Raw genomic sequence first — 24,719 nt, 5'->3', positions numbered from 1 at the left:
CTACTGGCATATATATATATATATATATATATATATATATCTTTTTTTTTAAAGGCTTAATCTGATGTCATTTTGGTTCTCAATAAAGGTATCTTGATTTAAGAATCTTTAGACATTTGTACTGGAAAACAAGACAAAAATACTTATGAAAAACATCTTTTGCAGTGTGATCAGAAAGTATAGTAAAAGTTATATCCATATAGTGTTTGGAAGCAGATCTATTCAAAACTTAAGCTATTTAATTTTTTTTTTTTTTTTATGAATTAAAAAGTAATGTATATATATTGGAAGTTGTGCTTTTAAACTTTGAAGTATTGCTAATGCAAGACTTTTACATTTAGAGACTATATTGAGGTATTTTTACATTCAATTTATTCCTTAAAAAGTCTTAAATGTCCCTTCATCAAACCTGCGGAAACGCTGTGAATGACTGAGGGACTTTGCGATGTGATCAGTGTTGTGGAGCGTCTCTAGATACACAAGTACACAGATGTTTACTTCTGCTGCAGTTCGTTTATTCACAAATAAAAGTGTGTTTAAGTTGGAGAGCTCGGTTCAAAGCAAGAACAGATGCTGTTTGGATGGCTCTATCAGGTGTGTATACACACACACACACACACACACACTCGCAGTGGGAATGATATCACTGGTTTCACAGCGTTGGATTCGCTCATAACCACATTAAACTAGCAGCTTATAAAAGCCGGATTCCTGGGCTCTGTTCTGGCTCTTCTCTTTCTTGCTCTCTTCTAAGCTGGAGTTCCTGAATCGATTGCAAAACGCAGACAAGTGAAGCCCTGTGGTGACAGAGAGAGAGTGAGGAGGAGAGATTTGGCAAAAAAACATATTCCTTGTGGATGCTGGGATTGTGAATTATCCTGAAATCAGTGGGGTTTTGTGGATTTAGGAAGTGGAAATAAACGGTGTTTGGCTACTTAAAGTGATATCTCACATCATAGGATGCATTTATTATCATAGGATGGGTTTTAATATTTAGTAGTGCTGTCAAACGATTAATCGCATCCGAAATAAAAGTTTTTGTTTACATAATATATGTGTATACTGTGTATATTTATTATGTTTATATAAATACAAATGTATGTTGCATGTATATATTTAAGAAAAATTTTATGTTTATTTGTTAAATATATTTATATATACTATAAGAATATAAATATACATGTAAATATTTTCTAAATATTAAGGTGTGTGTGTGTATTTATATAAGCATAATAAATATACACAGTACACATACATATATTATGTAAACAAACTTTTATTTTGGATGCGATTAATCATGATTAATCGTTTGACAGCACTAATATTTAGATATTAAATTTGATATCTTTAATATAAATCAGTATAGTACTGTTTAAGTTTGGAGTCTATAAGATTTTTTATGTTTTTAAGTCTCTTCTGCTCATCAAGGCTGCATTTATTTGATTAAAAATGCTGTAAAATAGTGAAATATTATTACAATTTCATATAACTGTTTTTGTGTGAACATATGTTAAAGTGTAATTTATTCCTGTGATCTGCAGCTGAATTTTCTGCATCATTACTCCAGTCTTCAGTGTCACATGATCTTCAGAAATCATTCTAATATACTGATTTGCTGCTCAAGAAACATTTCTGATTATTATCAATGTTGAAAACAGTTGTGCTGCACAATATTTTTTGTGGAAACCGTGATAGATTTTTTTATTTCAGGATTCTTTGATGAATAAAAAGGTCAGAAGAACAGCATTTATTTGAAATACAGTAGACTTTACGGTCACTTTTGATTAAATGAAGTCAACCATGTTTAATAAAAATATTAATTTCTTTTAAAAAAAACTTACCGACCCCATACTTTTGAACTTTGTGTAAATATAATTCATTTAAAAAATCTGTAACAATATAACTGTCAGACTCTGTTCCGTGTTTTGTGGTTGTTTTGCTCCCCGTGTGCCTTCCCGTGCCCTTATTTGGTTAGTTTCCTGTTCCTGCCCTAGTTATGTTTCATTGCTCCCAGGTGTGTCTCATCATCCCCTCCGCCTGTGTGTCCTCGCGTTTGTTTTTCCCCGCCTGTTTGAAAGTTTTTGTTTCCTGGTCCCCCCCCGCGGCGATGGAAATTGCCTGCCTTCCGGAGGGGGGCGTTATGTCAGACTCTGTTTTGTGGTTGTTTTGCTCCCCATGTGCCTTCCCGTGCCCTTATTTGGTTAGTTTCCTGTTCCTGCCCTAGTTATGTTTCATTGCTCCCAGGTGTGTCTCATCATCCCCTCCGCCTGTGTGTATTTAAAGTGTTCCCAGTCCCTAGTTCTCTGTCCGCTGTTAAACGTCTTCCTGTGTTCGTCTCCCTTGGTTCCTGGCATTAAAGTCTTGTTAAAGTATTCTCCAGCGTCTCCTCGTTCCTCGTGTGTGTGCACCGTGACAATAACATGTTTAATGAATAAATGAATGTATTGTCAAAGGTGTATAATAAATAAATAAATAATAAATATAATGACCCCTAACCTATTTATGTTAATGACATTGCAGGACATGAAATTAATAGATCTCACATGTTTAATAAACACTATTTGTGTTTTTTTAATTTTGTACTATTTGTTTTGCTGTGTTTCTGTGCTGTCAAGGTTGCTCTCTCACCTCATAGGAAACGCCTCTTAGTAAAAGTCAAACTTGACTCAAAAGAAGTCCCAGAAACGCTGCTGCATTTAGAGCTTGTTAACGTACAGATGCATGACTGATGTTCACAGTAGAGCGGAGGTTTATTCTGAGCATGACTCTGTTCTCTCTGTTGTTTTTGCGGCAGCAGCAAGCAGAGGCATGCGTCGCAGCGCACGTACTGTACAGGCCGTTTAGGCTCCTTACGGGAGATTAAGTCACACCTTGCTATGAAACAGACATTTCCCATTTCCATCTTCCCCCTCTGGTCTTTCTCTCGTTCTCAAGCCTGGGCAAAAACTCCCACAATCCCCTTAGAGAACTGTAGCGTCCTGTCAACATGTCTACCATCTCTTTTATCAGCAAAATCTAGCGTCACGACATGAGTAATTTTAGTAATAAATACTCACATGTGATTCTGATTAGATGAGGCACACTCACTGCAAAAATAAATAAATAAAAAGAAAGAATGCTTTTCTTCCTTAAACATGTTTAAGAAAGATGGAAAAGCATTTGTTTCATCAATTATACTGAGGTAGATGAATTCGCATGGCTGATTTATGTTATGTGCAACACTGCAAAAGTTGTTTTCTACCTCAGTATTTTTTTTTTCCTAGTACAAATATTTAAATATTCTTAAATTAAATGCATTTACATTAGATGACATAAAAAAAAATTTAAACATTTTTTTCCTTAAAACAAGAAAAAAATATCTGGCAGTGATCAGAAAAATAAACTTGTTTTCCCTTTGAATTAAGTTGATTTTTCTAACCTCACTGCAGATTTTTTCTTGTTTTTAGCATAATCTCAGATATTTCAGAAAGCAAGACTCACTATATTTTATCATTTTGCATCTCAAGTAAGTATATCTTGATTTAAGAATGTTTAGATATTTGTATACTGGAAAACAAGACAAAAATACTAAATAAAAAGTCCATTATTTGCTGTGTTGCACATGTAAATAGCATAAATCAGCCATGCAAATTCATCTACCACGGTATAGTCGATGTAACAACTGCCTTTCCAGCTTTCTTCAGCGTGTTTAAATCCATCCCACAGATTTCCCCTCAATCAGCACAGAAGATGTGAGAAAGCGTGCAGATCTTCTGTGGAGGCCGGGTTATTAGCGCTCCAATACTTCGGGTGGATCGGATTCACGGGTCTTATGGAATAACAGGATACGGATCAAAACAGGAATGTTTTCATGTGGCGAATGAAAGCTGCTTTTGAATATAAAACACACACACACACACATATACATATATATATGTATATGTGTGTGTGTGTGTGTGTGACCAATATTTAGATTTTTTTGCACCCTCAGATTCCAGATTTTCAAATAGTTATATCTCAAGCCAAATATTGTCTGATCCTAACAAACCATACATCAATGGAAAGCTTATTTATTCAGCTTTCAGATGATGCATAAATCTCAGTTTCGCAAAAAATGACCCTTATGACTGGTTTTGTGGTCCAGGGTCACATATATTATATATATATATTTCTTTCCACTTTATTTTCTATATTAGTAACACAGTTAGTTAAATACATTAGTTAACATTAAATTAATTTAAATACTTTTAAATTTAAAATAAAATTGTAATTTAATGTTAATTCTTAATTTTAGTTCTTTAATTTAATTTTAATTCTTTAAAATAAATTTAAATACTTTTACTTTTATAATTAATATTAAAACAATTTAAATACTTATAAAGCATCTATTAATCTTAGTTAATGTTAATTTCAGCTAATACGTTATTAATTTAAATGAATACATTATTCAAATTAAAAGTTGTACCTGTTATATAATTTATTGTACCGGTATTTGAATGTGTGTGTGTGTGTGTGTGTATATATATATACATACATATACATACATTTTTATTATGTAAAATACATAATGATAATTTTACAATTTTATAATCTTATATATATATATATATATAATTTTTCTATTTGATATACGTGCCAAATTGAGCTTCAGTAGATCGGCCCAATATTGAGATTGTTATTTAGTGTCTGGATGCCAGTGAGATGTTACCGTCAGGCTACTGTAGTAGATAATTTCAGGAATGTGAAGTTATTACAGTAGAAGACTGAGTTTCATTCTTTGTGTGTGGCTTACTTTAATCATGGGAGGTTATCTGAGGAAATCTATCCGGGGGTTTTGTCTCTCCAGTGTTGGATGGGCTCCCTTCGCCTGCGGGCTGGAAATAAACCAACAGCTCTCAGAACAAGGGATCAAGCTGAATGAACAAACATCCATTTATGTAGATGATAGAGGGATGATTGTTTAGTGCGATCGAATGAACCGTCGAGTGATTAAGTGAAAGGAAAGAAAGAGATGATGAGGAGGGGCGTCTAATTATGATCTCAATGCATTTCTTATACCTTTATCTCACCAACCGCCTTTAATGTCTGTTTAAATGAATAATTCACTCAAATATGTTTTCACAATGTATTTTTCTGTTCATTGTGAGTATGTCGGGCTTGAAAAAGGACAAAAAAGCACTAAAGAAATGCCTATGTACCATATTTGAGTTCAGAAGACATATGAACTACATTTAGGGTAGTTTTATGTAATTTTTAGTGCTTGACAGCCTCTGGTCACTGTCTGCTTTCATTGTACAGTAGAACAGTGTGAACTCCATTCATTTTCTCCATAGGGAAATATATTTTTAACAATACGTTATAAACCGTTAAAGACAGACCTACTGTGATCTCAGAGTTTGTTAATCAATGGTAGATGCTTTTGTTGAAGCTATCAGTTCGCATTATTTCAACTTATTTTTTAAATAACTATTTAACAGAGGTATTCCTGGTTAAAAACTACATTACCCATAATTCTGCAGTGAAATCTCCACCAATCAGAGAATCGCGAGAAGAAAATTGCGCCAAAAGAACTCCTGTATGAAGCACTATGAATTCTCCCTACTTTATCAAGCTACTTAAATATAAGTATATAAATTCATTTTTGCAATATATTTATAAGATATTGTTTCTGTATATGTAATCAACATCTTTGAATCAATAGTTTTATATTTCTCTATAGTTTTTAATTCCATTATGTCATTCGCAATGCTTCATGGGATTGTAGTTCTTTCCCTTATTAAAGCCGTTAAGTTCACAGTCTTGTATCTTTGTCTTTTAGTCTGCTTTCAAATCAACATTTTTAATCGGATTCTCTTCGTAGCTGGTTGGTTTGGTTCAACTCTTTAACAAACACCTTTTAAAATACCTATGGGGAAGAAAATTAATGAGGAAAAATACTTCTAGAACCAATGCCACTGAAAAGGTAGACAGCACTAATGTAATTCTTTTTTTCCAGCTGAACTATTTTTATACTAATTTTAATTTTTTTAGCTATATTGGCTTCTATCTTGTCAGTTTTCTGTTATTCCAAATACATACATATACACATATCAGCTATCATGAGCTTTTACCCCACAACAAACACAACGATTGCCCCGCCTCTTCCTGCTCCATCCGGCCAATCAGCTGAAAGCAGACAGGTAGCACTGACTCTCTCTCTCTCTCTCACATACACACACACACACTTCTGTAAGTCGCATTACACTCCGCACACATCTGAACCCTCTCATTAACACAGCAGATGAGACTAAACTCACACTTAACAAGTTTCTCAAGATTGTTGATGGTGTGTGTGTGTGTGTGTGTACCTTTTTATCTGTCGATTATAGAGGAAACTAAATGTCACTCGCAGCATGTAGTTACTGTAACATCATGAATTGGTGATTTGCATATCTGTGTTTTGTTGAGCATCATATTCGATACATCAGGCTTTTATGGCTCATATAGTCTGATATAGTGAGAATATAGGGAAGAAACACCTAAATTTAATTCAGAGGCCCAAACTGAGCAAAAATATGCATTTTGGTGCAGATGCTGTTATAAATCAATGAGATCTTTATAACAGTATAACATATACTTTCCTTAAAATGATCTAAATATCAGTGGTCAATCTATATCTCCAATAATATGTCTCAGTAAGATGAGATTAAAATGATACTAACAAATAATGCAATGCTGATTGAGAGCTGAAGAAATAAAGGCTCCTCAGAAGATGTGAGATGTTCTGGAGGCTTGTGAAGATCATTCCTCCGCTGAGGAACAGTGAAAGTAAAGCTTCTGGAAACAAACACTCCTCAAAAGATCCTGAGGATCAGATTTGAGACTCTAAAAAATGATTGATGGAGAATCAAGTAAAGCTATATTATTCTGACGTTTACTTGCTAAAAATCAGTAAAGATTTGACAGCAAAAAGACATGTGAAGCACAAACTGTACAACTAAACTAAAAGACTAACTTCCCTAACTTTAGACTATTTTTAAAAGAAAATAGTCTAAACTATCAATCAGACGACAGAAGGCATGGAGTAGATTGTGTGCAACAGGCTTATTATCAAAGTTGTAATCATGTTGATACATTAGAGTAGGTTTTACTATGCAAACCTCATCACCATGTTGCAAGGATTTTGTGTGCACTTTCTGTTGCATTCTGGGTCATTTATTATAGTCTTTTGTTTAAAGAGTTTCCTTCAGTGTGGCGTGTGTGTGTGTGTGTGTGTGTGTGTGTGTGTGTGTGTGTGTGTAGCTAGCAGGCTAATGACGGGTCAGTGATTGTACTTCCTGTCTCTGGAGAGTCCGTCTGCAGCCATGAAGCTGTTATTAAACTTTTACCACACAGCACAGTCTGTGTCCAGAATTACAGTCAAAGCATTACCTTTTTATCTGTCGATTATAGAGGAAACTAAATGTCACTCGCAGCATGTAGTTACTGTAACATCATGAATTGGTGATTTGCATATCTGTGTTTTGTTGAGCATCATATTCCAAAAGATCCTGAGGATCAGATTTGAGACTCTAAAAAATGATTGATGGAGAATCAAGTAAAGCTATATTATTCTGACGTTTACTTGCTAAAAATCAGTAAAGATTTGACAGCAAAAAGACATGTGAAGCACAAACTGTACAACTAAACTAAAAGACTAACTTCCCTAACTTTAGACTATTTTTAAAAGAAAATAGTCTAAACTATCAATCAGACGACAGAAGGCATGGAGTAGATTGTGTGCAACAGGCTTATTATCAAAGTTGTAATCATGTTGATACATTAGAGTAGGTTTTACTATGCAAACCTCATCACCATGTTGCAAGGATTTTGTGTGCACTTTCTGTTGCATTCTGGGTCATTTATTATAGTCTTTTGTTTAAAGAGTTTCCTTCAGTGTGCATCTGTGGGATTTTTGTCACCTGTTTTCTGGTCCAGCAGGTGAAAATGGTCTGATCACCCAGTAATTGCACACTTCTCAACAACAGCACACATGATTTGAGTAATCATTCACGTCTGGAGCACAAACTCTTCAGGATGACACACACAGTCAAGCTTAATTAGAGTTTAGGTTTGTTCAAATCACTAACCTTCAGTCTAATTTACAGTAATAGCGATGCTTGACTTTGCAAGCACTGCTAATTATAACCGCTCAATCACGGCTAAACGCACACACACGATCATTGTCTGAAACGCAGCAGTATACTTTCCTGCAGCTCATACTGTGACCTTTGAACTCTCAGCAGTTGGGCAGGAAATAGAGCTTTGGTGAGTTATTGGTCATTGTTTGGGCAAAATTCCCTCACAATCGCACAAGAAGCGCATCTATCTTGACAAAGACAGGGAGGGTTTGACACACTGGAAGGAAGTACTAGTGTTTTTGTAGTGTATGAACTCAGTTTTTCTTCTCTAAAGTGTTGAAGTCTGAACTGAAACCTTTAGGAGGTTATGCTCTACTGATAATTCATCACAATAATGTGTTTATCACCTAGTTAGTTGTTAATTTAAGCAAACTTAAAGTCCTAACCTGAAGTAATAAATCATTTGTTGTTGGCAACAATGTAGTGCTTGTGTGTTTTGGCACAGACCTTCCTTTCAACTGGATGAATTTAAAAGGTGCATTATATGACTTTATATGTGTCGTATTCTCTTAAAATGTCTTAGGAATTTGGTAAGAAGTTATTGAATGTGCAGACTTTCACTTTAACACACTCTCTCTCTCACAGGGGTCAGAAACAGTGCTGAATTGCATAATGGCAGGATTCGGTGTCTCCTTATGTGCTACAGTAGGATTGCCATCTGCTGGCTCGTGGGATTTCTAAAGATACTGATAACTAAAGCTCTGTCTCTTTGTGTCGCTCAGGCTCGTCTGGCTCTTCAGAGAGGCGCTCAGGCTGTCATCTTTGACATCACAGATGATCCCGGTGCTGCTCAGGAGGTCAGTATGTGTGTGTCCCTTGTAATAATAGACCTTGGTAGCCATAGTTTCTGCCAGCTTAAAATCATAGTAAATTAACATGGGTTCTCCTTCAATCAATGTATTTTATATACCGGTATATACTTCTTTTTTTTTTTTTACTTTTCTTTCTATTATTTATTTAATGTTATTCTATTATATTCTGTTATTTTTTTTGGAAGACAGTAGCCAACAATCACTATAATAATTTAGAATTTTATAAATTAATATGAATCTCTTCCAATAATTTTTTATTGGTTTTTTTTATTCTATTTTATTTATTATTATTATTTATTGTATTTATTTGTGTTTTTATATTATTGTTTTTTTTTTTTTTAAGACACTTGCGGATAAAATCAACTTATCACATCACTAAATCTAAAAATAAAACAGGATCTCCTTCAATCAGTTTTTTAAAAATCATTTTTATTCTATTTTTATTTATTTATTTATTTATTTATTGATTGATTGAAGACTTGGAAGACTCGATGGGTAAGTTTTAACAATCACTCCAAATCAAAACATGGGATGTCCTTCAGTCCATTTATTTTTATTGTTTTTATTATTTTTTATTATTTATTGTATTTTGCATTTTTTATTTTTTTTTATTAATACAAATATTATTTTAAAATAATTTTATTTTATATTTATATTATCATATTTTAATTTTATTTTTGTAAGACAATTGCAGATAAAAGCAACTTATTGCAGTTTTAAAAATCACTCTAGTAACTAAAGTGTTTTGGCAGATTGTTACCATTGTGAATTTGAAGACATTTTGTTTCTAGGCCATGTAGATCAAAATATATTTCTTTCCATACATCCCATTTCGTATTTAGACACTTTGTCCTAAAGTTCTTTTGTTGTTGTTGCTTGTCTTTTATACACAGCTGCGTGATTCAGGTTTGTTGCCTCGTCCAGTGGTGCTGGTGAAGTCATCAGATGCAGAAGAACTGATGGGACTCGTCAATAAAAACGAAGAAGCCATGGTGTTCATAGACATCATGATGGAGACTCAAAAATGGGTGAGTAATCGTATCCACGTTTAATTGATGTCTTTTAATTTCTAGGCTTTACTGTTTCAGCCTTCCTGCTGAAAACAACCGTTTAAACCAGCATGATTTTACATGGCTGGTAGTGTTGGGTCAGCTGACTGACCAGTATGTTTAGACCTAGTGTAAGTGTTGGGGTTGGAGCTAGAAAATAGTTGGTTAGTTTTTATTTATTTATTGCCAAACAACATAATTGTCTGGAATGTCTTGGTATGCTTCGTACATACATACATAAATTATTCCAACCATTACAAAGAATGAAATACAGATGCATAAGTGCCAGAAGAGTTTAAAACATGGACCATCCTGCGATAGGTACTGTTCAAAAAGCGTGCAGACTTAGTTTTAATTGCTCTAAGTCGTCTGCCTGAGGGTAAAGGAATAAAAACAATGTCTGGCCGGATGTGTGGAATCTCTAAGAATTGTTAAGCCTTTTTTCATCAATGGAGGGCAGGGTTAGCACTGTTGGTTTAACAGGAACAATGTTGATCCAGTATTATCACAGTTATAGCTGTCTTATGTGCCTGAAAATATTACCTAGTAGGGCTGGTCAACCAGTATGGTCCCTCTGGAGATGCTGGTTGGCCAAGATATTCTTCTTGGTTAAGCTAGTTAATAGATGACAACATCTAAAAGTCAACATACAACATACATACATTAAAAAACTGTAACTGGGGCAGTATCCTGTTGAAGGTATACCTTTGTACCTTATTTACCCCTAAAGAGTGCATATTAATATATTAAAAGACCATTAGTTTCCAAAGTGTACATACTATTACCTTTAGAAATGGTGCTGCCTCAGTGACAGCTTTTGTAACCAACCATCCTGGTCTTTTCAGAGGGGATAGTTTCATTTGTGTCAAAGATTTGCTTTAACTTAAAGTGTTTTGTGGATAGCACCTTCTGGCTGTTTATTGGGTTAAAATCCATTAGTTGGTGGTTTGAGTTAAGCTTCACTCTTCGTATGTTGTGTACACAGCCTCACTATGATGTTGGCATCCTGTTGACTGTGGCTCTGGTTGTGTTGGCCATCATCGTGATCTTTGCTCTACGCTTCCGCTGCAGGTCCAACAGAACCTGGGTAAGAAAACACAACACACATTATACCAGGAGTGGTCCTGAAGAGCCACAGTCCTGCAGAGTTTTGCTCCAGCCTTCATAAAAATTCACCTGCCTGTAGCTTTCTAGTAACCCTTGGACCTTGATCGGCTCGTTCAGGCGTGTTTGATTAGAGTTGGTTTGAAACTCTGCAGGACTGTGGCTCTCCAGGACTGAAGTTGGTCACCCTTGCATTATATACCAATGCAGTCTACATTTACTTTTAGTCTTGATTGTAACTTTTCCATTGCATCTTTGTACTCCTCTCCTGTTCTGCATGATCATAACTTATTGTTTTGACTTAAATTCACTCTAGAAATCTCATAATCATTTTTTCTCAACTCCCAGGACTCTGTGCACCAGCAGACCATGCGTGCCATCAGCAGGTTGGAAACGCACACATACAGCTCTCAGGGTTGCTCTGGCTCCCAGCGTTCTCGTGGGGCTCCAGGGTCAAACAGCAGCTCCAATTCCAGCCCAATCTGTGCCATCTGTCTTGAGGAATTCATGGATGGCCAGGTAGGAGACGAAAAGAACAAAAAACATTATATGACTTTGAAGAGGGGCGAGAGAAACTATCAAACCCAGACAGGAAAAGGACCACTTTTGTATTGAGGCACACCAATGGTACATTTAATATTACATTTTCTTTGTCTCTCTGGCAGGAATTGAGAATCATCTCCTGTGCTCATGAGTTCCATAAGGAGTGTGTCGACCCCTGGCTCCTACAACACCGTACCTGCCCACTGTGCATGCACAACATCATGGGTAAACAGCCTCAGGGTACATATATATTTCTCCAATAACTTTATTATAGAGCCTCCGAGGCAGCACTGTATTGAAATTCCTCTTCTTTCTTTATCATATGCTTCCTAAATATGAACACATCCAGTTTAATGAGATGCCCAAACCTGTGTGACTTTCTTCTGTGGAACACAAAACATAAAAGGATCCAGTGTTGTTTGGACCCCAATGTTTTTCAAAATGTCTTTCAATGTTCTAAGGAAGAAGGTTATATAGGATTGGTAAGACCTGAAGCAGGATTTCATTTGTTTAGATCCAAAGCCTGAACGTACCCTGAACTCTAGTTCTTGGTTTTCAAGAAGAGTTGTTTTCAAGAACCAAATGTTTTCAAACTAAATTCACCATCTATCCTCCATTAGGTTCAGATCTGGCATCCCGTCAGCCCCAAAGAAGTCGAATGCCACCCCCTCCACCTGAGCACAGTCAAGCCTTCCTCCTTCCCCATCACTATTCGAACCAACACCCTTATCCCCAGCACCATGTTCCCTTTTCCCTGCAGCATCATTACCCCCGTAACCTCTCTGGACCTTTACCCCAATTGGGCCACTATGGCAACTCTCCCCCTCTTAATCCACGGACTCTCCGTTGCTTTCCCAGTAGACCATTGGGTGCTAGCTGTGCGTACCACTTGGCTCCGGATGCCCATCATGGACGTACGCACAGGACAGGCGGGCACGGGTGTCGGACCGGGGGGCATCACTATGCAGCCCCCAGAAGGTCGTGTCACCGGTGTCCCGGAGGACCTTTGCGGATGCATCATGTGGTATCGTCCGCAAACCATGCAACTCATCATCACCTGCCACGTGGAGGAGGCTCGCAGAGTCGCCAAGATGACGGCAGCTGCTCGGGAGGGAGTTACCATACGGAGCGTAGCGGTTACCTTGCAGACGGACCGGCCAGTGATTCCAGCTCGGGATCGTGCCACGGCTCGTCCAGCGACTCTGTATTGAACTGTACGGACATCAGCCTGCAGGGTGTCTATGGCAGCTGGTCCACTTTTCGTAGCTCGCTCAGCAGCGATTACGACCCGTTTGTCTACTGCGGACCGGGCAAAGCTCCACGCAGAGGGAGCATGGAGGCCACGCAAAGGCCTCGTTCCCTGGACTCGGTAGTGAACCGAACCGGGGGTGGAAGCGGCGGTGATGCCGGTGCCATTTGCCCGGAAGAACAGCAGCAACAGGTGGCTGTGTTCAGTCACGTTCACTATCACAGGCATAGACACCACTATTACGAGGATGGGGAACTCAGTCAAGGGCCCGGCCGAGGCTCTGACGAGGATCAAGGGGCCACGTCCTCAGCCGCGTCAGCAACCGGGCCTTGTCTTGTAACTAAAGACAAAGACTCCTCCGGGTGTCAGGTACAGCACCAGTCTTGCCACTGCCCCAAAACAGACCTCAGTTCAAGGAGGGTTGAGGATAGAGACCCAGACCCTGTTTCCTCCTCAGGTGCCTCAGTGATCGTTCCCTCTCCTCCTTTAACCTCTCCGTCCCCACCCTGTTGCCACAAAGGCCCAGGGTGGACGACCGGTCGGAAAGCAGCTGGCTGTCCATTGGAAGTGCCTTCGCCGATTGTTCACTTCCATCAAAGCTTGGACCTTCAGGATGATTGTAGCATTCATATCCACTACGGACAGGGAGCGGGAAGCTACTGCTGCACACCTCCGCCAGACATGGCCCCCACGCTACTGCCAGTGCCCCTGATCTTGGACTCGACGGGTATGACCGACTGGCCGTGCTGTAGTGGGGCACATGTGGTGTGGCAGAAGCAGGTGCAGCAGGCCCATTCAGAGCCTCAGCTCCTGGGACCCACTTCTGGAATGGACAGACCCCTGTGTAGGGCCCATCATGGCCCAGGGGACGAACTTCCCATGGACATCTGTCTGTACTGCCAAACTCTACACAATAGTCAGGGTGAGTATGTCTGACTGTAGTGCTCCACTATAGAGTACTGCTGGAATGAGTCCTAAGGCTGATGATACACAGGGCAACTTTTTGAGCAATGTTGCCATCAACGGGCAAACAGGTGAGACACAGGGCCCACAACCGATCTAAAGTATCTAGATCGAAATTTGTTACCCATTCTCAGTGGGAAAGTGCCCAAGCAACATTGCTCAAAAAGTTGCCTGGCAAAATTGCTCAAAAAGTTGCCTGGCAAAATTGCTCAAAAAGTTGCCCCATGTATCATGAGTTGCATTTTTGAACTTATGGTTCCATCGTGTGGCAGTCAGTTGTTTTTTGGTGAAATGCCTGTAATAAGGTCTGTGATTACCACAGGCTCAAGATATTTTCACATTGTATTCTACCACATAATATACACCATTTTTACCTCTCATGTTTTTTAAGCTTTTACGCATCTTGTCAAACAGGTAAACTTATCTACTCAATAGTCTACTTTTAGAGCCTTGTTGTGTTTATAGTCACATTCCCACAAACTACTCCAACTCAAACTTTCCAACTTGTAGATTTTTAAGATTGAAAGAGGTGTCAGAAACTTAGTTATGGTGAAGTTGAAGTCATGCAACCTTGGTGTAATTCATGTATATCCTAAATTTTAGCTTTTTTAAAAAAAATACGTAAGAATCATAAACTTTTGTTTGTCACAAAGCTTATTTTTTGCAGTAGCCCAAAAGCCAACTGAAAAACCCTATTGTCTTTTCGTTGAGGGAACTAGGGTGATGGGGTTGGTGTATAAAATTCTCTATTGCTGGTTATAACCTGAATGTACAAAGCTGATTCCTTCAATTTAATGAGTTTTACATGGAAACGGGTTTTTTTTTCTTCACAGGGTCAGAGGAAGAGTCTGGTGTTTGAGAAAACTCTTCATCCAAAACTCCTCTCGCTGCTACACAAGAGCCGAAATGGACAAAACTCTTCGGCGATCTCTCGCTGTCTCTTTCGCTCACATGTTGAGTCTTCCGGATAATTCCAAACATCTTCTGCAATATCAAACTGAATTACTCAGAATCTCCAGACCTCAGATTTCATTCTCACAAAGAATTCAGCAGTCACTGATGATTAGATGGGTTTTCCAAAATACTCTTCAGTAGTGACGCTCTGTTACTAGCACCTTTCTAATGTCCAGAACAAGTCATTCTTGGTACTTTACCCAATACGGTCCAAATGCGACTTTTCATAGACAAACAAGTGGTATTAATTCAGGCAGTTATCAAAGGATCTGGAAGATGCGCATGAGATTGAGTATGGTTTCTTCCTTTCCTTTGGTTTAAAACAGGATTCGATTAGTATCTTCTCTTGTAAACAAGTCTGAGAACTCCTTGGTGATCTTCATGAAAGATATAAACATGTATTTCCGTATTCCATTGAGATTTAGACTTAGCGTATGTACTTTATGCAAGTACGTAGACGCTTCTATCTACACAAGCTTGGTTGTCGTGTTCTGAAATGTGTCAGAACTGATTCATAATGCTTGTCTTGTTCTACAGTCATTTATCTCTTTCAGGTTAACTACTATCATGGCGGAATTCTGTTTACAACAGCTACCTGATTAATAACATAATATGAAGGTATCATTATACCTTGAAGACTGAGATACGAAGCATGTACAACGAAACCAAGAGCTTGCAATGCATCGGCTGTGCACTTACTTCTGTGTTTGCGTACTTGCATAAAGTATGTTTCATTAGTTCACTGAGCCTACTGGCTAATTTTTAACTATCTAGTCATTGCGGTGCTACCCGCCTCTTCCATTTAATTTCTAGCTTTTTAACTATGTGTTGGGCTACGTTCAAGCATCTGGCCTGGGTTTCCAGCACTACCTCAGATAACCAATCAGAAAGTCCTGTTAGCTAGACGGTACTTCAAAGGTACTTGTGCGTTGGCCTCTCGTTACCTCTGCAAGATATTAACTCAGAGGAGCGATAGGGAGCTTTACTTTATATCATCTGTCCTTGGAAAGGAGCATTTCATTGAGGTTTCAGGTTTTGTTAATTCAGAAATGGCAGCTGTTATTTACAAATGTTTGTGTCTTCATTTATTAATTTTGCTCATCAAAACTGAATTAATTGACTGAATATATTTAGGGAAAGTTGTGAAGATTTTTTTGTTTTGTTTTGTTTCATTATTTTTGTCTGTTAAGCCTATAATGTGTTCGGGCTGAGAAGGACTACATTTCCCAGAATGCTTTGCTTTCACCTCTGTGACTCTCATGTTCCCTTAAAGGGATGCGACATTTCATAGAAACCAACCAGCATACAAGCTTACCAAAAGTGCCTCTGTAACCCATGAAATGAACACTTCATGAAGTTTATACATACATTTATGTAGCCTGCTGTCATGTTCCTGGCAATACCAGCTGACACACAAAACTTGAGTTGACTCGATGCGTATTGCCTGCAAGCATAGTTATACTGTTACCCAGAAATCTCCGTTGTCGTTTATTGTAAAATCCAACCTTTAAAGGAATGGTCTGGGTTCAAAACAAGCTAAAACAAGTGACATGCTGGAAGTAAACCCTTCCTTCAGTTTGTAAAAATATCTGATGCAGTTCTGAACCTGTACCATTCCTTTAAGTAAAGAAAAGGAAACACTGGAAATCTTGCCATGGCAAACACCTGAATGTTTTTTTTTTGTTTTTATTTTTTGTCAGTAAATGGTCAAACTGGTCAAAGGTCTTTATCCTTTGAACCACAAACATCTCCCGTGAGTCTTTTTGGCTTCATACCGTCACATGCTGATTTTCATCTAAATGAGGCTGAATCCCAAATGAAAATATATGCAAGACAAAATATAGTAAATCCCAGTGTAGGGTTTCCTCATACAGGGTTCCCACACCTTAAGACCAATGACTTTTCCAGTTGTTTTTGATTATCGTAAAGATTTTTAAAGTCATTTTATAAAGATTACACTCAGAAAGAGAAACTTTCAGTCTATTAAAGATTTTAAAGCCGTGCATAATAGCAAGAAATTATGTCTGTATTGTTCATACGCTCTCTTTTCCACAGAAAATCAATGAAAACTGCCTTTTTTAATAGAACTAAATCCCTTCAGAAATCAAGGGATATGCCAGTATATGTTCAATATTTTGTGTAAAAAAAGAAAGAAAGACAAAACAGTTATAAGATAAAGTGTTGTATTTTATATATAATAGAACATTTAAATATGGTAATGTCACTAATATATTTATTTACTAATATATTTATCCATTTTTGTCCAGGTCTGAGAAAATTTTTTAAAATGTTATTTTCTCACTTTTGGAATGATATTCTTTATGAAACGTACAGCTGCCATCATAGATGTATAAACCTGGCATCATTCCGATTATATACAAATAAATTATTTTGAAATAAAAATACAGAGAATGTGGTATTCATTTGTTTTTATTTAATATATAATTGTACACACACACACACACACACACGGGAAGTAATGATGAAAATTAAGGTCCCTGTTTTTATTTATTTATTTCATGTTTTAGTTATTTATTTTATTATTTTGGAAGTTTGCATTATGTATGGGTAGTTAATAGTAACTATTTTGTCTGATAGAAGGGACTCAAGCCATATCCAATAAATAAATAAATAAATACTTGAGTTAACTTTAAAAAAAAATAAAGAAAGTAGCCACCTACAAAACATTTTTTACTTTTACCAACTTCAAAAGTTATTAATTTTGGTTGTTCACCCAAACCCGATCAAACTTCCTCAGCAAGTATATTAAATGTTTATTGAAATTTAAATTAGTGGTTGAATAAACTACTATTCTAACTTTAACAAGAGACCAACATATTAAGACCAGCTCAGCACAGGCAAGAACCACTTAAATTTTCTGCAGAAAAATATTTTAGGATTTTTTCAGTCCCATTTGACTCTGAAAGTGGATGTAGCAGATGAACAAATAAGAAAATGATACAGATACATTATACAGTTCTTATATTAAATGTCTTTATTGTCGTCCTGGACATTTTAATTGATGGCGTCATATTATTTCACTCCAGCATGAGGCTTGAGTAAATCACCTTAATGCAGTTGTGTGTGTTAGTAAGAGGCCTTCGGGACGCCCTGGCTCTCCGGTGTGAGAACCGTGAGGTTTCCTCTGGCATCCTGGTCTTTCTCGATGGCCTCGAACAGAGATTTTAAGTTTCCAGCTCCAAAACCCTAGTGGATAAGAAGACATGGCAGAGTGACAGGTTTAACTGGGTTCTTATGATGAAAAAACCGAGAATTAGCCCCAGATAAAACATGTAAACATCTGAGGTGTAGAATATACTTCACTGAGAAATTGCTAGTAAATTTCACGAATAATTACAAAGACACGGCAAGTAATATTGAAGTAAATGTCAAACTTTGAAGTAGAAAATCCGAAGTATTTTCCTGAAATACATACTCCAATAATCAACTTTGAAATATCATTTTTTACACATTTACCTCACATTTTGTTACATATCTTCAACTTTGCTTTTCAAACCAGGAGAATTAAATGGCACAGAAAAAGTAAAAAGTAACTAAGTTCCCCTCAACATAATGAGTACTAATGTTGTTTTCAGCGATGTGCAACCTGTATATATCTGCTAACATCTCAAAAAATGGGTTTTAGAGCTTCATTGTCCTTTAACAACAAACCAGTCTTTGGATTTGATCTGTTAGTGTCATTGGGTTCGATTTCTTGCTCTGTTTTACAGTTTAAACACCACAGAGGAAAGTAAAGCCCCCTTTAGTGCGATTCAAATATAAATGTCTTGTCTTTAGGCATTTTCTTCACTTCACAAGCTTTAAAAAGTCCCTAATAAAACTATGAGCCTGTTCAAACATGTTTTCTCAGAGCTCAGATTCAAACTCAGTACTGTAGTTACTGTACCTCCATAAAGACTATATATTTGATCTCATATATTTCATCTGTACACTGTAAAAAAAATTCCGTAAAATTTACGGTAAAAAACTGGCAGCTGTGGTTGCCGGAATTTTACCGTAAAAAATGCGGTAGCAACGTTTTAGGTTTTACGGTTTTAACTTAAATTTACAGTTAAATACCGTAATTTCATTAACTGATATAATGTTAATATACCAACCTATTGAAGTACTGAAATCTGTTTTGTACCTTTGTAATACACTGATAACCACCAAATGCAGGTGGTGATGAGAAAGTCACACGATGAATCAAAGCCTATCACAAGCAGCTTTTAAATAATAACATATATAGAAGGTGCACAGTGTCATTCACACAAACACCAAACACCATCATGGTAACACACATGAAACTGAAATAATACAATAAACATTCATTTAACAACATTAGGTGTAACACACAACCCAAATATACAAAACTGATAAGAAAAAACTAAGAAGAAACATAGTTATTTCAACAAAAAAACATAAAATTTGAAATGTAACGCAGGGAATTCTGGGAATGTCAATTTACGGTTAATCACTGTAAATTATACGGTCTTTTTCACTTCCAAAAACGGTATACTACCGTAAAATTAATGTCCAATACATATAATGTCCAATACAGTTTTTCACCGTATATAGTAGGGGAATTTACCGTTAACCATTTAACAGGTTTTTACTGTAGCATTTTTACAGTCTTTTACCGTTAAATTCATGGTCATTTTTTACAGTGTATGACATTATTTTATGCCTAATCCTGATATCAAGGTTACTATATTCATATATATATATAAAATAAACAGAGTACACATACATATATTATGTAAACAAAAACTTTTATTTTGGATGCGATTAATCATTTGACAGCATATATGCTCTGATCTATATGCACATAAATATGAGCAATATCACAGGAGTAGCTGTGCAATATGGCCATATATCAATATATATCATATATCGTGCCAATATACAGCAATATCTCACGGCTACGAGTGTGATATTGCGTTTATACAACAATTCGATGGCAGGAGTGTGTAAATGCATAAGAAACAACAAAGTGTGTGTTTAATTCAGACTTTTTTCTCGCAATTGTGACTTTTTTTCTCACAATTCTGGCTTTTTTCCCCCTTGCAGTTCTGACTTCTTTCCTCAGAATTGTGAGATATAAACTCACAACTGTGTTTTATGAAGTCCAATTCTGAGGCGGAAAAAGACAGACCATTTTCTTACAGTCGCAATTCTGAGAAAAAGTCAAATGACCTTTTTTTTAATTCAGTGGCGAAAACGGGCTTCCATATTAAGCCTGGATGAATGAGGTCAAACACAGACTCACAGAGTGGTTGTCCCTCTGGATGACCTCCAGGAAGAGCGTCGGTCTGTCCTGCACGGGTTTGGTGAAGATCTGTAGCAGGTAACCTTTATCATCATAGTCTACTAAGATTTTTAACTCCTGCATTGGATAAAAGAACGAATGCATTCAAAAAATGCATTAGAAAAACCATTCAAATGTGTCCATTTCTTGAACAGAATGGACTGTCATATTGCTTTCTCTGACCTGCAGTGTTTTTAGGTCCTCCTTCACCTTGATCTTGGCCGTCTTGAGATTCTGCCGTAGGGTGTCGTAGTAATTATCGGGTGTGGACAGGAACTCCATCCCTCGAGCTCGGAGGTTCACAATCTGATTCATCAGGAAAGAGTTTCAGGTTTTGTATTTGACTTTATTGTAGTCTCGTAGGAATGAATCATATTGAGAGGAGTTGTGAACCGTACAGCTTGGATGATGTTGGGGGTGTTTAGTGTGATGTGCTGCACTCCGGGTCCTCCGTTGTAGTCGATATACTCCTTTACAAACAACAAGAGGAAATTATGGCGGTAAGATAGATGTTTATTATAGATTTCAAATGTTTTAGCCAAAGGTGAAGTGTATCACAATTGTGGTAATTATTGCGACGGCTTCGCGTCGTGCCTAACAACACCCCTACCAATCAGAATCAAGGACCGGAACTCTCCGTTTTATCATTTGACTTGACAAAGCCAACAGTGATCTACTATTTAAGCTGCATGCTTCCTCTTCTGAGACTAAATTTAGTCAGTGTCTCCTCCTAGAGTTTTCAAGCTACAGCCACCAAACTTGGGGCAGACCTTAAGATTGGTCTGACTCGGGTTGCTCTATCTTTCCTAACTGATCGGAGTTACGGTTTTCGTTAAACGGACAATCGAATCTACAAAAAGTCCCATAGACTTTCATTAAGGGGGTCAAAACTTTTGAACAAATATCACATATAAAGTATTTAAGCTGTCTATCACTAGCAAAGCTTAACGACTATTCTAGGACTACATGCTAAATCATGTTAGCAACATGCTAATTCATGCTAGTAATGTGCTAATCATGCTAGCAACCTAATAAAACAGGCTAGCAATGTGCTAAATCATGTTAAAACGTTAACAATGTGCTAAATCATGTTAAAACGTTACCAATGTGCTAAATCATGCTAGCAGCATATTAATTCATGCTAAAACATGTTAGCAACTTGCTTAAATGTTTTAGCAATGCGTTGCAACGTTAATAACATTTTATTGACTGAGTAAAATCTTCAAACTTGCTCTTCAAGCTTTTCAAAGTTATTTTAAACTTTCAAACAAGAATTTGTCAAGCCGTGTGTTTACAAACTTTACTCATCTATTAATTATTATGCCGCTTATCTAGTGTGGAATTAAAAACATCATAAAATTTAGAAACAACTGGTGTTGGATGTTACACTGTTTACAATGATATTTCCCCAAAATACTGTCTCCATATTTTACCATCCAAAAATGACACAGATAGGGGTTTTACAAACACATGGGGTCGTGAGTTGATGAAAAGCTAATAATTATTTTAATTGGGATGTAAAATCTAATTTTAATGTTGCTTGGTTCACTTTATTTACGTTACACATTATTTACACATTCATATAATTTCCAACATTTCTATGGACGGAAGTTTACAGCATTTCACCAGTATTCAGCCAAAATATCTGAAATGTTAAACGCTTGAGGGTTTGAACATTGGAAATGAAGAATCTAAGACATAAATATCAGTCGTGTGTAGTAAAAAATAACATTTGTTTTATAATTATTAAAATATTTTTTGCTGTTGTTTTATAGTGCAACTCTAATTTATATACTTATAATCAGGGTTATTATTAACTAAAACTAAAACCATAAAAAGTTTAAATAAAACAGATGTTAACTGAAATAAAATAAATGTAAAAAAAATCAGCTAATTTCTAGGACAAATTTAATTTTAATTTAGTTTGACTTAATGTACTAAAATAACTAAAACTACCTAGAATAAAAACTACGTACACTCTAAAAAAAAAAATCTGTAAAAATAGGGCACAATATATTGTATAATTTGAAGGAATTTTTCCATACTTATTTTTTACAGGTGTTTTACCAGTATTTTGAATTTTACTCTTCATTGCATTGTGTTTTAGAGTTAACAAAAATGTCCGTAAAATTAATAGATAATGTTGTGTGTAATGAGCTGCCAGTACGTTTTCTGTTATTTTACGTATTTATTTTTTACAGTGTAGAAATTTTTTGTTTGTTTGTTTTTTGAAAAATAATAAAAATGACAAAAAGTATGCAAAAGGTTAATTTAAATAAAATTTAAATTAAATGGAAATTATAAAAAAATATTCAAAATACTAATAAAAATAATAATACTGTTTATAATAATAATAATAAATTAATTACTTAAATGACACATAGATAAAATGTTAAATTGCTGTTAAATCACTATATTACAAAATAATTGCAATATATAATTTTTGGCGAATTCGTGCAGTCCTATATATATATATAAATAACTTAAAAAATATATATGTACTATGTATATAAAAAAAAATGTTTACTGGAAAAAAAAAATCAGTATTAGATGTTTATCTGCATGTCATTTTACCATTAAGCAACGTCAGAGAACCGTGAACATGTGAATGTGTTGTTAAATTTTAGAAATATTAACTGAAAATCTCAGGGGTGAATATTTTACGTAAGGGCTGATGGAAAAAGTTCAGGACTCACTGCCTTAAAGAATTCAATAAAAACTGAAAAGTATGCAAGAAGTTCTGAATCTGCTGGAGGAACCTGGATTTGTGATTTCTTTTTCCCCATGGCTGGTTCATTAATGGGCATCTTGATGGTTTCCTCATAATTGGTGACTACGATGGACCTGAGAGCGCTGTATTCAGTGTGGATCTGCTTATCATCGATGGACCAGAACCTGTGGAACATCAGACACTTCTGATACCTGCAGAAAAACAGACAGATCGCGTTATTGTGACATTTCCTCGAATTTGTCTTATTGATTTGTTTGTTGGACGTGTGACCCTCACCAGTCAGAAACTGGCACCATTTTATCATCTGGCTGGTTTCCCACAACGTGATCGATGAAGCATAAGTGTCCCATTTCATGAGATGCTCGCCCATTTCTGTGGAGAGACGCAGGTGAGCACTTGTTATTATTTTTTCTTGATCTTTTCATGGATTTTTTTTTTTAACCCCGAGTTAACAGAACAGAATGTTTCATTATGTTATTCCATGCTTTTAAGATGAATTCGTATTTTCTTAATGCAAAGTATTAGGTTTATTAAACCATTAATATTATGTGGCCTGTTTTTTTTTCACATAATGTTTAAGATGAATTGAAACCGTTCATACCCTCGTTCCCAGGGTCCAGGGCGGACTCAAAGACGAAGATTATCTGGGAAAAGAACCGGGGTGCTTCTGAAATCAATGTGCGGTTTGGATTTCAAAGCAGTTTCTTAAAGAAGTTGGTTTATTTCCAGTCATTTTAGGACGTGTATATTAAAGTATATTCACACACACCTTGTCCTGTCTGATGGCGTGAGACACCACCTCTCTGCTGCCCGTCTCCAGACCTTTGACGCGACCGACCGGGGTTCGATCCCATCTTTTGCCGAACTTTTTTTTCCTCCCAAACTTATCACAGTAAAACACCGCAGCCTACGGCAATAACAACATCAACAGGTGCTTGCTGCATGTCTTAAAGTCCTTTGTAAGGATAGAACGGTCAAGTATAGTTTTTATGAGGTACAAATCAAAAGAAAAAAAACTCAAATAGCTGTTAGAACAAATTAATAAAATGCATTTGTTTGTGCTGGAAAAAAACTGAAAACAACACTGCATAAATATTTTTTTTTATTAAAACAAATAGTATCTCACATGGCAAAATATAAATAAATATATATATTAAAAAAAATAATCTGGCCTAAATATATGCTAAATATATGTTGTAAACTCTGAAGCTCAATGAATAATACTGAAAATATGAAACTGAAATTGAAAATATATTTAGTTTCTACCTTCATTTACCAAAATGTGACATATTCAGTGTTATTTTAGAGTCACTGAGAGACTGTGGCTTTTGTTAATACTTTGAATGAGATTTTTAACTTTTCTACTTAAATGTTAATTTTAGTTTTTTGTCTGTAGTTTTTATTATAATTTTCATTCGAGTTTTAGTTATTTTACTACATAACTAAAGTTAAACTATATGAAAGTGAGAAATGTTGTCATGGAAACTAACTTTTTATTTTTTTTTTAGTTAACATTTATTTTATTCCAAGTTTCTTTTTTTTTGTTTTGTTTTTTTAGTTAACTATAATAATCCTGATATTATTATATATATTTTTAAATGCTTATGAAAATACATTTATATTTTGAAAAATATACAAAAAAATAACCAAAGTATATACTGATAGAAAATATATTTACAATTATATTTATTGAAATATATTTTAGCAAATATACTTTTTGACAATTTTTAAATATATTTTCAAATACCTGTTGAGCTTGTTTTACAAGCAAATACGATTTCAGTCTTTGTAATTCAAAATTGTATGTTTAATTCAGTGTTACTTGACATTTTTTTAATTAATTTTTACATTTATTTACAGTTTCTAAT

At 35.9% G+C, this 24,719-nt stretch overlaps 1 protein-coding gene and 1 pseudogene across 1 annotated transcript in view; one reads left to right on the top strand and one right to left on the bottom strand.

The window, feature by feature from the left end:
• The window catches only part of LOC107745941 (E3 ubiquitin-protein ligase RNF43-like), a 32,236-nt gene extending 15,375 nt beyond the window's left edge, over positions 1 to 16,861 (top strand). Inside the window, exons 2-8 of the mRNA XM_016559977.1 lie at positions 8,861 to 8,935; positions 9,844 to 9,978; positions 10,985 to 11,086; positions 11,452 to 11,622; positions 11,769 to 11,886; positions 12,267 to 13,817; positions 14,692 to 16,861. Of these exons, the coding sequence (XP_016415463.1) occupies positions 9,910 to 9,978; positions 10,985 to 11,086; positions 11,452 to 11,622; positions 11,769 to 11,886; positions 12,267 to 13,817; positions 14,692 to 14,717 (2,037 nt within the window). The 5' untranslated portion in view covers positions 8,861 to 8,935; positions 9,844 to 9,909 and the 3' untranslated portion in view covers positions 14,718 to 16,861. The remainder of the gene's footprint in view (positions 1 to 8,860; positions 8,936 to 9,843; positions 9,979 to 10,984; positions 11,087 to 11,451; positions 11,623 to 11,768; positions 11,887 to 12,266; positions 13,818 to 14,691) is intronic.
• Positions 16,862 to 17,794: 933 nt separating this feature from the next.
• Positions 17,795 to 24,719, bottom strand: part of LOC107745943 (4-hydroxyphenylpyruvate dioxygenase-like) — an 8,440-nt pseudogene continuing 1,515 nt past the window's right edge.

Source organism: Sinocyclocheilus rhinocerous, unplaced genomic scaffold, assembly GCF_001515625.1.
Source record: "Sinocyclocheilus rhinocerous isolate Xijiao unplaced genomic scaffold, SAMN03320098_v1.1 scaffold3545, whole genome shotgun sequence".
NCBI classification, from domain to species: Eukaryota; Metazoa; Chordata; class Actinopteri; order Cypriniformes; family Cyprinidae; genus Sinocyclocheilus; species Sinocyclocheilus rhinocerous.
This window is presented reverse-complemented; position numbering and strand designations above follow the sequence as displayed.